Source organism: Nannospalax galili, unplaced genomic scaffold, assembly GCF_000622305.1.
Source record: "Nannospalax galili isolate Female #2095 unplaced genomic scaffold, S.galili_v1.0 scaffold411, whole genome shotgun sequence".
Lineage (NCBI taxonomy): Eukaryota > Metazoa > Chordata > Mammalia > Rodentia > Spalacidae > Nannospalax > Nannospalax galili.
In genome coordinates this window covers 487665-504573 of record NW_008329714.1, presented here as the reverse complement: position 1 = coordinate 504573, position 16909 = coordinate 487665, and the positions used below count along the sequence as shown (strand labels likewise).

The following is a 16909-nucleotide window of genomic DNA, read 5'->3' as shown; positions in this document are numbered from 1 at the left end:
CACACACACACACACACACACACACACACACACACACACACACACTGGTCTTAGATGACTGAACTTGGGCTGTGGCCAAAGCTGGTCCAACCTGATGGTCTCTCCTAAGCAACTCAGCTTGGGAAGTCTGTACTTGAGGTCACAGAATAAAGAAGCCTTGCTCTGGAGACTCTGGAGTGTTCTGGTTTGACCAGTTTGGTGACCATTCTGGCTTTTGATAATAGCATCTCCAGAGTATTGAATCACTCCCTTCATCCCCTCAGGCCATGCGATGTAAGTAGAGTTGGCCTGACCCTAAATTCCAGGGGTGAGTACCTGACCAGGCCTGGTCACTCAGTGTAGCTTCCTGCTGGCTCTGCCATCGGCTCAAGGGTGGGCACGGGGCCTGGGTCTGGTTCAGGGAACTTCATCCCAGGACTCTGGCTGGAGCTATGGGGAAACAGGGCTCATCTCCCTTACAGGCTGCTGAATGGAGGGCTGTCTGCCAGGAGTTTCTGGGGACCATCTTGCCACCACCCAATCCAAGAACGAAGCTGGTCCAGGAGAAAGCAGAGGCTGCAGGGAACTAAAGGAATTGTCCCTGGACCTGTTAGTCACCTGAACCCACTTCTTTTTCTTTGGATTTTCCCAGAAACCAGCTTATATTGGCTTCTGGTCACTTGCAACAGAAGTTCCTACACACTTGTTCTGTGTGAATTATCTTCTTTTGCATAAGTTAGTTTTGAGGTGGATTTCTAGTCTTTATAGCCAGAAATCCTAACTTTTAACTAAGTCTGACTCCCACCCTAGATGGTTCCAGAAAGAGGATGGAGCAGAAAGTTTGCAGGCACTCACCAGAGATCTGAGCAAAGCAAAAAGGCCTGTGGGAGTAATGGAATGACCCAGAATCCAGGTGCTGTTTCCAGAAGGAAGAACAGATGCCAGATAGGCAGGACGAACTTGCTCATCACTCCCAGCCTTAGAGTACCAATCAATAGTGTGTGTGTGTGTGTGTGTGTGTGTGTGTGTGTGTGTGTACAAGTGTATGCTTTTGGGGAACCTTCCTGGGTGGGATTTTGAAAACACAAGGACACCAGAAAAAGATGCTATAGGGATGGAGTGAGGCTTTAGGGATGTACAGGGGCTGTAGGGGTGGAGTGAGGCTGTAGGGATGGACAGAAGCTGTAAGGATGGACAGAGGCTATAGAGATGGAGTTGGGCTGTAGGGATGGACAGAGGTTATAGAGATGGAGTGAGGCTGTAGGGATGAACCGAGGCTGTGGGGATGGAGTAAGACTGTAGGGATGAATGTAGGAATGGAGGAGTCTGTAGTGAAGGAGTGAGACCATAAGGGTATAGTGAGGTTGTAGGGATGGAGCCAAGGCAAACAAACAACTACCGGACATCCATGAAGGCAGGCTGACTTGGAGGTCATCACATAGCACTGTCTATGCATCTGATGCACTCACTGTATATGCAGGAACTTCATTTAAAGTAAGTGTTGCCCTGTGCTGCCTAGCTCTCCACATTCAGGTCAGGGTACTTCCTTTGTTCTCAAAGCTCCTGTCCCATCCTACTCTCCCACCCAGGGTCCTGGGACTCACCAAGTTTTTCCTAGGCTCTCAGCTCAGCTGTTTTCTTCTTATGCACCAACGCCACCTCCTCAATGGGTAGCCCCCACCCACCATCTCTAATAAGCTGCCCATCCCTCTCTATCACATGCCCTGTTTAATTTCCTCCCAGCCCTCATAGCACCCTATAATTCTCTTGGATTTTTTTTCCTTTACTCATTCTTTTTAAATTAATTTAAATTTTTGAGATAATTAAAGATTCAGATGCAGCTGTAAAAACATAAATGTAGAGAAGGATTTTGTGTTGTCTTTAGTCAGTTTAAACCAATTATAACATCTTGCAAAATTAGTGCAACTATAATAAAATACCACAACCAGGGTATTTACTAGACGGTCATATGCAGTGAGTCAAGGACCTGCCCATTGTCATTCTAGCACATGTCCGCTGCTCTTCTGATCTCCCCCAGTCCCTGGCAACCACTAATTTGCTCTTCATTTCTAGAATCTTGCCACTTCAAGAACTTAATGTAGGGGGATGGAGAGATGGCTCCTTGTTTAGGAGCGATTACTGCTCTTGCAGAGGACCGGGTTTTGGTTCCCAGCACCCACATGGTAACTCACAACCATGTATAACTTCATTTCCAGGGGATCTAATGTCCTCTTCTGGCCTCTGTGCTCCTACACAAACTTGGTGTATATAAATACATGCAAACAAATATATGAATAGATCTTTTAAAAAGAATTTGATGTAGGTAGAATCATACATGTGTATTTGGGGCTGACTTTTTTCACTTATCAGAGTTCTCTGGGGAATCACCAAGTCATGTTGATCAATGGCTTGCTTCTTTATACCACTATCTCTCTTACCACCAGTGTGTCTGTTTCTCCACATCAGCACCAGCATTTGTTTCTGTCACTGTATTTTATTTGTGCCAGTCTGAGATGTGCATAGTAACAGTTCATTGCGGCTTTAATGTGCATTTCCTAATGGCTGTGGAGCTGAGCTTCCATTTCCTTATTTCTGTCTATGTGCCCTCTTTTCCAAAATGTCTGTTCATATGTTTTGCCTACTTTTAATTAGATGGCTCTGTTGTTCTTGTTGTCTACTATGTCTTCAGAATTCTTCATATATACTAGGTATTAGTCCTTTGTCAGATGTGCAGATTACTGGGCCTTTCTTACAGTCTGTAGCTTGTCTTGTCAACCTCCTAATAGGATGCTTCACAGAACAAAAGTGTTAATGTTGATGAAATCCAACTGATCAATGTATTCCTTTTATGCGTTCAATATAAAATCTAATAATGTTTTTTGAACCTTGGTTCCCAAAGAATTTTCTCCTATAGTTTTCTAAAACTTTTACAGTTTTAAAACATACATTTTACAACTGTGATAGATTTTTAAATGCAGAGCTCGGATGAAAGTTGATCTTTCTGCTATGATTGTTCAATAGCTCCAGCACCATTTGTTAAAAGCTTGTCCTCACTCCACTAAATTGATTGGCACCTTTGTCAAAAATCATTTGAGCATTTGTATGAGTTTTCTCTTGGATTCTTTTGCTCTGTTTCACCGATGTATGAATCTACCCCTCAGTGGTGGCAGTCTGGATTACTGCACTATGTAAGTCTTGAAACTGGGTAGACTGATTCATCCTACTTTCTTCTTTTCAAAGAAAAATGTTCCAGCTATTCTGCTTCCTTTGCCTTTACATATGCATTTTAAAGCATCTTTGTTTATACATGTAAGAAGTATATGTATAAATTGTATTAAACTTGTGTTCAAACTTAAGAATTGATACCTTGACCATATTGAGCGTTTTAGTCCGTGAACATGTATACCTATTTTAAGATCAGTGATTTCTTTTTGATATTTTTCAAAATGCTTCATTAGTTTAAAACCTATGTATTTAACTTTTTCTAGTATAAATATTATTGTGTATTTAGTTTGGGGCCAACTTTTCATTACAAGTTTATAGAAATACAACTGACTTTGTGTATTCATCCTATAGCCTAAGACAGTGCTGAATTCATTGATTAGGTCTAAGCATGCTTTGATAGACTCTGGATTTTCCTACATGGACAATAATTATCTCTTAAGGTATGGAGCATTTCCTTCTTTCTGATCTGTGTGACTTTTTTCTTTTAATGCCTGATTTCACCACTGGCACTACAGTGAACAACAACAGTGTTCTCAGCATCGGAAAGAAAATAGTCTTTCAACATCCATTTCAGAGTCATCTATGGATATTTTATGTTTTTGTCATGTTGAAGAAATTTCCCATTAGTCTTCATTTTCTGAGCGAATTTTTTTAATAAAAATCATGGACAGATACTGAATTATCTCAAGTGCTTTTGTCTATCAACTAGAAGGATCATGGGAATTTTCTTCTTGACTGGCTTTCAGACACTGAGTCACCTTCACCACTGGGTCACTAAACTTATTGAGGTATGGACTGTGCTCATATTCCTGACTCCCACTGGCTATTCTTGTGTAAAAGATTTTTGAAACTATATTCAAGAGAACTATTAACCTGTGTTTCTCTTTTCTACACTGTCTTTGTCTGTTTTTACTGGCAGAAAAATACTAACCTCACAAAACAAATCGTTAACTATTCCCTCATCTTCTATTTTCTGATGGAAAATAGGTATTAATTCATATTTAAATATTTGGCAAGATGGTCTAGTAAAATCATCTGGACCTGGAGATTTCTCTTTTGAACATTTAAAAACTATTATTTCAATTTACTTAGTAGTTACTGGAGTATTCAAATGTTAGGTGACATGTACTAGTTTGTGCTTTTAGAAGAACTGTTTCTATCCAACTGTCAAGCTCATGTGTGTCAAGTGCTTGCTACGTTTTACCTCATCTTATTGTTGACATTGCTAAAGGTCTGTTGATTTTGCTTATCTTTTCTAAGAACCAGATCTTTTATTTCATTGATCTTCCCCCTATGCTTTTATTCTTTGCTTGTTTTCAATTTTGCCAATTTCTGCTGTTATCTTTCTTTTGATTGCTTTGGAATTATTTATTCATTTTCTTCTACATTCTTGGAGTGAGAACTTGTTATTACTGGTTCAAAACATTTTCTATCTTTTAAAAATGATTTGTTATGTGTGTGCCTGTGTCTGTGTGTGAGTGTATATGCATGTATGTGTGTGTGTACACATGTGAGTGTGTGCACAGATACCAGAAGAGGACACCAGATGCCTTCCTCTCTCACCATCCATTTATTCCTCTGAGGCAGGGTCTCTCCCTGAACCTAACAAAGGCTTATGTTTTCTCAGCTAGGCTGGAAGGCAGCTAGCACCAGCAATCTTCCTGTCTCCATCCCATTCAGAGCTGGGGTTGTAGGCATGTTGTTATGTGGGTGCTGAGTTCAGCTGGGATCTGAACTCCAGTCTTCATGACTGTGCAGTAAGAACTGAACTTAATTTAACTGCTGAGCCATCTCTCCAGTCCCACATTTTCTGAGAAGTAATCACTCAACATCTTACATTTCCCTGTCAGCACGAGTTTTGATATGTATCTTAATTTTCTTCAGTTCAGTGCATTTCAAAGTTTTTCCTGAGGCTTCTTCTCTGGCCCATGAACTGTTTAGAAGTGTGTTATTTAGTTTCCAGGATTTAAAAAAAAATTTCCTCCCATCTTGGTTTGACTCCATTGTGGTCAGAGAACACATTTAACATGACCTATTTTTAAAAAATCATTGAGGTTTGTTCATGGCCCAGAAGATAGTCTATCTGGGTGTGTTATTTTAATGAGTAGGCTTCCTGCTGTCATTGGATGGGATGTTCTGTAAATATCTTTACGATCTCACTGCTGATGGTATTGTTGAATTTCTCTATGTCTTCTGAGGTTGTTCTCTTAACTGGGAGGAATGTTGAAATCTCTGCTTAATTGTGGGCACATCCATTTATCCTTTCGGCTTTGCCAGGCTTTCCGGCCAGGATGCCGCAGCTCTGTTTGGTGTCCACCCATTCTTGTGCATTCCTCTAACTTCCTACTGGTTTGGCTCTTTTATGACTATTTAATGTCTTTTTGATCATTTTATTTGCCCTTTGGGAGAGAAAGTGATACACATTCAGTAGAAAGCAGACTTCAGATTTTGAATCTGATCTTCTTAGCTGGTAATTGTGATGTCACACCCGTGAAGTCACAGTCTCAGGAGGTTGGATGATGCAATCAGCCTCAGGCCTCAGCCTGCCACATGCCTGCACAGCAAGCAAGAGCTCCTCTATGTGCACCGTGGTGCTGGCTGTCTCCTTTCAGATACTGTGTGCTGATTTTGCCTCTCATGTCAGTAAAAAAAAAAAAAAAGCCTGCTCTGTGTATAATGAGATATTCAACATTTCATTATAAAACAGGCTTTGTGTTAAATAATTTTGTCAACTGCGGGCCAATGTGAATGTTCTGATCAGGTTTGAACTACAGTGTTTACTAGGTCAAATGCATCAAATACTTTTTTGTTTTGAACTCATTATGTAGCTCAGGCTGGCTGTTAACTCATGATCCTCCGGCTTCAGCCTCCTGAGTGCTGAGATTACAGGTGTGACTACCACACCCAGATTTCAGTGCTTGTTTTGGTTTTCTTTCCTTTCTTCTTTCTTTTTGAGAGAGGGTTTTGTGTAGTCCAGGCTGGCCTTGAATTCTCTAAGTAGCCAAGGAAAGCCTTGAACTTCTGATCCTTCTGTCTCTATCTCCCAAATTTGGGATTATAGACGTGCACCACCATGCTTGGGTTTCTGTGGTGTTAGGAATCAAACATAGACCTTCATGCACAAGGGGCATTGACTCTACCATTAGAGCTAACATCCCAAGTTACTAACATGCATTTCTGACTTACAACATTTTCAACTTACAGTGGATTTTTGGGACATAATCCCACCTCAAGTAAAGGCACATCTGTGTTAGGTTAACAAACTGAATCTTCCTTTCTTTTGATTAACATTTACATTAATATATCTGTTTACATTTAATACATCTACCTCACTCTATTTGTTCCCTAGTCCTGCTATTTTACCTGTCTCTTTCAATCTACTGTGGAACCCAGTTATTGAGTTTTATATCTTGGCTATCGTATTTTTCAGTTCTATAATTTCTATTTGGCTTTTCTTTATGTCTTCTGGTTTGAGACTTTATGTCTTTACAAGGATGTTTATAGTAACTTGTTGGCATACCTCTGTGATGATTGCTATGGATAGTTCTAACACCTCTGCCATTTCAGTGCTAGGACATACTGACCATCTCTTCTATTCACATTCAGAGTCCCTTGAGGCAGTAACTGATTTCAATTGCAACCTTGGCATTCTGGGTAATTTTTTTTTTTTTTAAATTTCTGAGCTAGAGAGGTTTTCACTTGTTTTGTTTTGTTTTTTATAGACAGGGTCTTACTCTGCAGTCCTGATGACCTGGAACTCACTATGTAGCCCAGGTTCACATGATCCTTTACCTCAGCTACCCCAAGTGCTGGGATTACATGCTAGGTTTATTTGGGGGCATTTCTGCTGAGACTCTGGGTCTCATTTAAACCTTCTGTTTTGGTTGGCTTCCTTTGATCCCATTCTGGTCAGGGAAAGCAGACCCCAACCTGGTAACCTCCAGGATCATGTGGGAGTCCAGGTTTCCCACTGGGCCACCAGTGACACTCAAGTTGACAAGGTTCCTGACTATGGCTGGGAAGGGATGGGTCTTTTGGCTCCCCAGCACACCTCTAATGACACATCCTGCTCAGATGGACAGGGGTGTCACATCCTGCTCCTCCTTGCCTCCAGTGGCTCTGTGTGGAGTGCTTTTATCACCATCAGGTGCTAGCAAAAGCTCTGGCTACCCCATTGGTCCTCTCTGTACCCTCCCAGCAGGGAACATGGACCCTATTACCCTGGAGGAGGCATAAGTCCATGTATCCCATGAGGTCTGCACTGCACTTGATGGGAGGGGCTTGCTACTGCCCAGTGGAAGGGGCTTCCTACTCTGGCACCACCCAGCAAGTAAGGAGGCCGGAGGCTTGGCTCCTAAGCCTCAGCTTCATCACTGCTACCCAGGATAGGGAGCACAGGGTTGTCCTCGGGGGTAGTCTGGGGAGCACAGGGCTGTCCTCAGGGGTAGTCTGGGGAGCAGGAAAGCTCTGGCTTAGTTTTCCACCCAGAAGGCTGACTCTGAGGGTCAGTGTTAATAGTCAGCCTAACAGGATCTGAACTTCCCTAGGATACAAGCCTCCAGGCATGGCTGCAAGGGAGTTTTTAGCCTTAGGGCATGTCTATGAGGGATACTGATTAAATCACTTGAGGTGGGAAGACCCAGTCTAAAAGTGGGCGGCACCATTCCCTAGGCTTACGGTGCTGGACTACAGAAAAGGGAGAAAGTGAGCTGAGCACCAGCATTCATGGCCCCTTCTTCCTGACTGTGGGAGACTGCTTCAAGCTCCTCCCTGGGCCTTGATGTCTCTACCACTATGGACTGTCTCTCAGATGTAAGTCCAAATAAATCCTTTCTCCCTTGAGTTACTTTTATCAGTGTATTTTATCACAGCAACAGGAAGAGTGGCTAAGACGCTGAGCCTTTCCAGAGCAGGCTTCGGCTGATGGCATTCGGCCTGTGCTTCTGCTGTTTCTGCACCATCCTCTTCCTCTGCTCCAGTTCCGGGATCTGCAACATGAGCAGTGCACATCCCAGCACCGCTCTTGGATCCAGACTCCCATCTTCCCTTCACCTTCCAGAATCTTCCCAAGTCTGTTCAACGTGAACTTCCAAGGACATAGTGTTACTGAAAGGGACAGCAGGAGACAGGTGTCTTCCCTAACATCTCATGCCCTAGGATTCATGCTTTCCTATGGCTATCCTGTTTTCCCACACTGGAATGTTAGTTTCCTGATCAGAGAAGCCTTGTCAGCTCACAGTCTAGTCTAGTCTACAACAGTGCTGAGTACACAGCAGGTACAAATAAATACATGTGGAATAAATAAGTGAATGAGTAAACATGGATGAAATGAAAACTAATTAAAAACAGATGAACACACTGTCCCAGAATTGGTCCTGGTCAGGGGCTCAGGCTATACTCATGAATACTTCCTCCCTGTCCCTCTCCCCCAGACCCTCCAGGCGCCTACACAGGGCAGAACTTGAAGCTGGGGCTGGAGCACCTGCAGGCGTTTGCAGCACATAGTGCTGAGCTGGTGCTGGGAAGCATGGGGGCGGCTGGCCTGGTTTTCGCAAGAGTGGGCACTTAGGGACAAGAGGAGAGGTGGTGACAGGAGAGGGGGTGGCACTGCAGAGGCAGGACAGAGACGTGCTGGAGGCACAGGGTGCCACCTATCAACATACCTAAGGGCCTGGACCTCGGGGAGACTGACTGATCACTAGGGAACCACCCACAGTCACTTGCAGATGGAGGGCACAGGTTCACTGTTAGGGATGGGGCACAAATGTCCACCCCAGACCACCCTCAGAGTCCAGGAGCACTAGGAGCTGGGTGATGGCAAGCTCTGGGGGCCCAGGTGGGCAGCCACAGCCCTGATCTTGGAGAAAAGAAGGCCAGAGCTTCTGCCCTGGGAAAGATGTACAGAAGGTTCCTGCTGACCATACAGGAACCTTCGGCCAGCCCAGCCACACCTCAGTGTACATGGGATCCCAGGCACTCCCAGGGTACAGTGTCAGAGGCACTGCTGTGGAACCAGCCTGCCAAAATGGGTAGCCAGAGTCCTCAGCAAGGAGACAGACCACTTACTGCTTCTATAGGGTCAGGGAGATGGGAATAGAAGGGATGGCAGCAGTGAGGCCTCCATCTCATGGAGACCGTCAATAGGTGTGGAGAGACCAGGACAAGAGACAGAACCTCCAGGAACCCAACTCTGCTCCTGTATGGCCCGGGCCAAACTATTTAACCTCTCTGGGCCTTCTAGGCTTTTGTTTGAGACAGGGTCTCATATGTAGCCCAAGTTGCCATCAAACTCACAAACCTCCTGGCATCACTTCCCAAGTGCTAGGATCACAGGTGTGCTCTGGCTGTTCTAGTTTCTGGTCTACAGCTCCATGCTGTCCCCTCAGTCTGCTTGGGATGGGGTTCAGTATGTGTGATGGGGGGCAGAAGGGCAGGAGGGCCCCCCCACCCCCCTGTATTTTGATCAAGAGCAAAATAGCAAAAAATTTTTATATCCAGGACTATGTCTGCATCCTCTGTTGACCCTCCTGGCAGGGTCAGGCAGGTGGGGAAGCAATAGGAGATAGTAGGGACCAGGACAGGCTGGAGGGCAGAGGTGCAGTTGCTGTTCGCCCTGCCTAAGCTGTACTGTGGACTGGAAGACTGGTTAGACACAGGCCAGACAGGTCTTCCAACAGGCCACAAGCTAGAAACCTGCATTGTTACAGCAAACCTGAGCTCTTTAGATGTTAGAAAATAGAGCCAGTACAGGTTCAGGCCCAGCAGACCCTCTACAGGCTGACTCAGCCAGGGTGTGGGTAGCCAGCAGCCTCTGAGCTAACCTTGGGGCTCTGGGCCACACATCCCAACCTCTTGCTGGTTTTCTGATCCTGGAAGTGGGGGTCAGTGACTCCTGAGTCCTCCTTAGGGGTGATGGCAGGTTGAGGAAGCCACATACCATGTCTAGTTTGGACCTGTTGGCCTACCCCAAGTCTTACTCCACCTAGTCCTTACACCCAGCCTGGTACCCACCATGGCCTTGCCCTGGCTTGTTCCACCCTGGAGCACTCCCCCAGTTGGACATCTGGGTCACATGGCATTGAGCTAGTGCTGGTGGCTGAGATAGTCTTCAAGATCACTGTCGTTCATGGGACATCTGCTTTGCATGGGAGAGTCAGCCTGGCATACTCTGCCAACAAGCCCACCAAGCCTGTGGACTACCCTGTCCCGGGGGACATTCAGGGAGTGGAGCATGTACTATATGCCACGCCCCCAGTGTGCAACCTCACCTGTCTGTGGGAGCTGCCATTAAGGGCCACAGCTCCTACACCTGCCCAGAGTGACACAGACCAGCCCTGAAGCTTCCACTTGGGCATCTTGACATGCTTGCTTGGACATGGGACACTGTCCCCTAGGACCAGCCACCATGCACAATAAGCCACTCTAATCACCAATCACCACTCGCCAGTTCCAACTCCAGCATCATGCTGAGCCATCTCTGAGGTCACCTTAGACGTGCCCCAGGTGATATGGACCAGATTTTTACAAAGGTCCCCATACTATGTCCACCTGGTGAGCCCAGGCACTTGGCCAAGCCATATGAAGTGATACAGTTTTCCTTGAAGGGGTAGATGTTGGGGTGGCGTGTTACCCACCAACAGAGAATGGGTGCCACTGGAGAGCCGTGTGAGGTGGAAGTGGCAGCCCCTATTTTAGGGCTGAGAACTCTGAAACACAGAGGGTAAGGGACTTGTCAGTAGTCACAGCTGGCAGGGGTCAGGGTCAGCTCCAAACCAGACTTCATCCTGAGGCCTCACCCTTTATCACTCTTGACACTGCCACAGGCCCCAGCTGGATAGGTCAGAGTGAAACTTGAACCTGGAGTACCACACACCAAACCACAGGGACCTTTGACTTGGGAACACATCAACCATGAGTGCTCAGAGCCCTTAGGGTCCCTCATCCCTGTTCTTCCTGTTGGGCCTGAAGCTGGAGGTTGGGGCTTCCCTCAGAATTGGTCTTCTCCACTGTGCCTTGGGCAGCCAGGGAAGCTTGGGCCAGAATTCTAACAAATGGTCTCACATGCATTAAGCAAGAGAGATGGCATCTCGCAGCCCTGGTGAGGCCCCACAGACAAGGAATGAAAAATGGGGCTATCTGTCCTGCGGGCCACAGTGACAGGGAGGCATGCATCAGCCCTAATCGGGGCCTCATGGTGGGAGACCGTAATACGTCCTGTGGGGATCTCGTGGTGTGCGGGAGGCAGAGTGGGCAAAGGAGCCAATTTGGAGGCCGAGGAAAGACCAGCAGACTCAGCTACAGAACCAAGTGCTGCAGTGCTGAGCCAGAGGCTGCTGAGAGGTGAGAGGCGTGCGTGCGTGAGAGAGAGAGAGAGAGACAGAGACAGAGAGAGAGACAGAGAGAGATAGAAAGATATACAGAGAGACTGAGAGCGAGATCAATCCGAGTTTACACATGAAGCTGTGTGACCCAGGGCAAGCATTCTACCCTTTCTGAGCCTTATTCCACACGTGCTACACAAGGTCACTGTGCGTATTAAGTCCCCTGGTGGTGTAAGAAGAACCATGTCTGTGAAGTGAAACACCATGCCAGCACACTAATCACTTAGCTGGACTGAGGACCAGACCTCCGGGCCTAGGGCTGCTATTCCTTGGGCGGGTTTCTTTAGTCCCCTGGGCCTCCCTGAAGGACCTACCCAGAGCACTGTGGGGAATCTCAGCCATCACCGCATCTTCAGCACCCTGAGGAAGAGCTACCTGGAGCACAGTGCTCAGAAAGCGTGCTGGGGGACCAAACGGGCAGTGTCCCCAGCCACCAGGACAAGACCTGGACAGTCTAGGCAGCAGACACTGTGGTCGAATATTCTCATCTGGTACCAGCTCACTCCACCACCACTGCCTGGTGACCTCTGTTCTGCTTCCTGTGGAAGGAATGGCCCTCTGGGCCATGTGACTCAGATCTTTCCCATCTCCCTGTAGTTTAAACCATTGGCTCGGGGATGTCTTGTGACTTATGTTAAGCGAATGAAAGTCCCAGCAAGGACTTTTCTGGAAAGGTTGAAAGGGACTCCCCCTCCCTTTTCTGCTGGCTATAGTTCCCGTTGTAAGGCACTAGCTTAGAGATGTGTCTGGTGACCAGCTTTAACTACCACGTGGAAAAAAGCTTGAGAATAAAGCCATCACAAGGGAAACTGAGGCAGGGAAGGGGAGAGAGAATGATTGGGCCCTGATAAAATTGCCTGGCCTCCTGGATCCAGCTGTGTCTGAAGTTGACATTGCTGTGGTTCCCACAGCATCTGTTCCACCAGGCCTGAGGGGTGAGAGCAGAGCAGATGTCAGGGACCAGGGAAGGAATCCATCCCTCTGTTCCACTGTGGAGAATCTATGGCTTGTTCCTGGCTCTGGAGGCAGGCCTGTTTGAGCTGAGCCACCAGGCTCATGACATTTCCCTGTTGTTCTGACAGTTCAGGAGAAGACAAAGGACTTGTGCCCATCAGAGGGAAGCCTGGGACCTCATCTGGTGCTGGAGACAGAAGCCAAGTCTCCAACAAAAGGAGGGGCACCGACCTGTGGAGGAGCTTGCTCACCACCCTTACACTGATGGGGCAGGAGCCTTTGTCACAACTCAGAGCCCCGACTGGTCCCCGTCAGCTTTTCAGTGACATCTAGGAAGCTCCCTTATTCCTGTCAGTGTGTGATTCTGCCAGTCAGGAGCAAAAGTGTCCTAACAGCTCCTCTACCATAATCACCTGCCCCAAGCTATTGATTCGCACATTTCCTGCAATCTGAGGGTTCCAGCCAAGGATGCTTCTACCTCATTGGGCCCCTTGGAAACTGCTATGGCCACTTGCTAGAGCTAGCCTCTACATCAAGGTTGGTCCAGGGCCCTAGAGTCAATGGTATGGACTTGGGGCCATCCTGTCTCTCTAGCTCTTGCTAAGAGCTGCCATTATCACACTGATAGTAGGTGAGGCTGTGCTCTAAGAAAACTACTGAAGGACACTGGAAACTGAGTTTCCCATCAACTTTACCAAACACAATTCATCTTCTAATAGTTGTTCAAGCATTTAAAAACGTGAGAGCCACTCTGAACTTGTGCCAAGGATGGGAATGTGGCTGGATGGTGGGGTACTTGCCTAGCATGCACAAGGCCCTGGGTTCTGCCCCTAGCACTGCAAGCAAGCAGGTGGTGAGCTGGACTTCACCCAGCCCTGCTCTGGAGTCTCAAACCCCACTTCCTTGGCATGCCTAGCCCCCAACCCCATGCATTTGAGTTGAACTTTGAAGACCCACCATACCTTGGGCCCTGGTACCTAAAAAGTTCCAAATCCACTTACCAGAAGGACCACCCGTAGTCCCAGGAATGAGGTCTCCAGTCTTCAGGGCCGAGGCTCACGGTCACCTGGAACACCTGTGTGTACATCATGTGGGCAACCATTCCCAAGAGGCCTGAGGGGAGAGAGCAGAGTAGGTGTGAGGGACCAGGGAGGGAATTCATTCCCACCACTAGGTCCCCTCAGCCACCTGCCAGGCCAGCCTGTTAGTACTGGGAAAGAGTGTGGAGCCCAGGGCAGGCGGACACTGGGAGTGGAGCATGGCAGGCAGCTGGTGGTCCCCAGGGTGAAAGGCAGCTCTGGGGAAGTGTAATCCAAGAAAAAAAAAGATATAGATTAGAAACCTTTTGCTAAAAGGACCAAATAAGTAAATATTTTAGGGTCTGGGGCCCATGTAGTCTCTGTTGATACTCCTTAACTTGGCCAGTGGCTGGAGGGAATATGCTAGTCAAAGAGCTGAGGGAGCTGGCTGTGTCCTAATAAAACTTTATTTGCAAAGCAGACAGTGGGCCATATTTAGCCTGCACCAATGTTTGCTGATACCTGTTAGAAGCCCCTTAGGCAGAAGCAGCCTTGAGAGTAATTTCCAAAGCTCATTACAGAGGTTCATGAAATCACCTTCACAGATTTTTAATATAGCCAGTGCTTTAAAAGAGAATGGGATAGAGTGCTGTGGCTTGAATGGAAAATGGCCTCTGCTAGCTCAGGGTTTGAACAATGTTCCCCAGCTGGGGGTGCCTTTGGGGAGGCTGTGGAACCTTGGGGTCTAGTTGAAGGAAGCAGGTCATGGGGGCAGGCCCTTGCAGGTATATTATCCCTGCCCCCACTTCCCCCTCCCCCCTCCTCTCTGCTTCTTGGTCAACCAGGATGTGAACAGCCTCTGCCATACTCTCCAGCCGCTGTGAACTGAGTGGCTCCTCTCTGCCTTCGTCCCCGGGATAGACTGAAATCCTTCCTCCCTTGTTTCTGCCAGGTACTGTAGTCACAGTGACACAAGAGTCATACAGACAGAATGAGAATATTCGACACCTTCACACGCAGCAGGAGTAAATATTTTGTGACCTTTTCAGTTCTGTGCACGTGTGTGTATGTGTGTGTATATGTGTGTTCATGTGTGTGTGCTTGCCTATATGTGCATGTGTATGTGTGTGCATGTGTGCGTGTGTGTGTGTGCACAGGTCTGTGCGTGTGTGTGCATGTGTTTAGGGGTGTCTCTGTGTGTGCAGAACTGATGAGATGGTTTCTCCGTGGCTCAGGAGCACATCTTTGTTGGAAAGCTTTAATCTGGTGTGAACTTTTTCCCCCCACCCCTTTCCTGCGTGGCTCTGAGCTAATTATTTTAACTCTCTGATCCTCAGATCTTCCCATCACCCCAAGGATGGGGGTCATGGCAGCTGTGGGGGACCAATGTTGGCAGCCTTAGGGTCTAGTGTTGAGCAGTCACCAATGACTATAGCCACCAGGATTATTACAAACCAGAGGTACGTCTCCAGGGTAGTGTGTGTGGACCATCATATGTGAGTGTCACGCTGTGACATAGACTCAGCCTTATGGAGTGATACAATCCTGATAAGGAAGGAGGGGATAGATGACAAGAAAAAGAAAGGAAACCAATAATGCTTGTGCACCTACTGTGTGCCAGCTGGACCGACTCTTTTACTATTCGTTACAATGCTCTGAAATAAATATGGTGCTCAGGACCATGCGCTGCAGTTCAGGTTGCGCAGTGCACATGGCTGAGATGAACCATTCCTGTCATATCTGTGTGCACACTGCTGAACTGGAAGCAGAGCCACACATGCAGGCTGGTATATGGAGGCTGCAAGGGATCATTCCTGATTCGCAGATAAGAAAATGGAAACTTGGTGAGGTCAGTCCAAGGTCTTGCAGGGAGTGAATGGCTCAGCCACAGCTGGGGCACAGAGCCAGATACTCTGAGACAGACTCTGCTGTGGAGCCCAGGTTAGCCTCATATTCACTATATAGATCAGGGTGGCCTTGAATTAGGAACCACTGGCCTTGGGACTGGCACTGGCTGCTCCTGCAGAGGACCCAGTTTCGATTCCTGGCATCCACATGGTGGCTAACAACCATGTGTAACTCCAGTTCCAAGTGATCCAATGCCTTCTTCTGGCTTCCATAGGTATTGCACACACGGTTGCACTTACATGCAAGCAAAACATTCATACATACAAATAAAAATAGCCAGGCATAGTGGTGCATGCCTTCAATCCCAGCATGCTGGAAGCAGAGGCAGGCAGATCTCTGGGAGATCAAGGCCATCCTAGTCTACATAGTGAGTTCAGGCCAGCTGGGGTTATGGGAGACCGTCTCTAAAATAAAAAATAGAATAAATAAATATCTAAAAGTAACCTCAGTCTCCCAAATGCTGGAATTACAGGCATGTACCACCAGACTCAGCTTCCATATACAGTTTTTTAAAACCTTTTTGGTGTGTGTTGTATGCATGCATACGCATTCGTATGTGTGTGAATGCCCACGTGCATAAGCATCCAGAGGTTGCATAAGCATTTTCCTCTATTGCTCTCCATCTTGCTTTTTGAGACAGGGGTCCCTCATTGAACCTGGAGCTGACCAATTGGCTGGACTGCTTTCACACAAACCTTAGGGATCTGCCCTGCGGTGGGATTACAGGTGTGCACCATCACACTTTTTATATGGATGCTAGTGATCCAAGCCCAGGTCCTCCTGTTTGTGCAGCAGGCACTCCACTAGCTGAGCGACCTTCCAGTTCCCCAAACACTCATCACCGGATCTCCCATGGGCCTGTGCTGCAGCTGTCTCTGTCCCCAACCCTCCACTGCTTCCGGCACCCTTTGCCCTGTTCCCAGACAAGGAAATAGGAATTCGGAGGAGTGGCGATAGGGACAAATGGAAGCAAAGGGGAAATGGTGCTCTGAGCCCAGGACCCAGCCCAGGGAGGGGCAAGGACACCCCATGCTTTAGTGTGTGGTGGGAATATGAGACAGCTCTAAAAAGAAACCAAAAGGAAAGGAGGAAAAACCCTAATGTATTGCATTTGCCAGTTCCCACTGTGTAAGCACTCCCACACTTCCAAGTCCCCAAGAGCAGGGCAGCACACGGTGGCCCCCTGAGCTGGACCCTGGTCCAGCTCTGTGTGCACACTCCAAACGTGACCCCAGCCCACAGAGACAGAGGACTTCAGGCTGTTGTCTGTCTCTGGCCAAGGACACAGGCTGAGGTCCCATCAGGAGCTCCTTACGTTTCTCATCCTAGGCCTTACCAACATACATGCTGTGGAGTGGTAAAAATTTAACCACCCCCCAGTGCGAGCTGCCACAGCACTGTCCAATGTTTCCCTTAGTGCCACTGCGCTGATGTTTTTCACAT

At 47.4% G+C, this 16909-nt stretch overlaps 1 protein-coding gene across 2 annotated transcripts in view; it reads right to left on the bottom strand.

Moving 5' to 3' along the window:
• The window catches only part of Gsg1l (GSG1 like), a 206138-nt gene that overhangs the window by 22943 nt on the left and 166286 nt on the right, over window positions 1-16909 (bottom strand). For both annotated transcript variants that reach the window (XM_008841629.1, XM_008841633.1), the window contains one exon: window positions 13541-13652. In XM_008841629.1, coding sequence (XP_008839851.1) covers window positions 13541-13652 — 112 coding nt within the window. The remainder of the gene's footprint in view (window positions 1-13540; window positions 13653-16909) is intronic.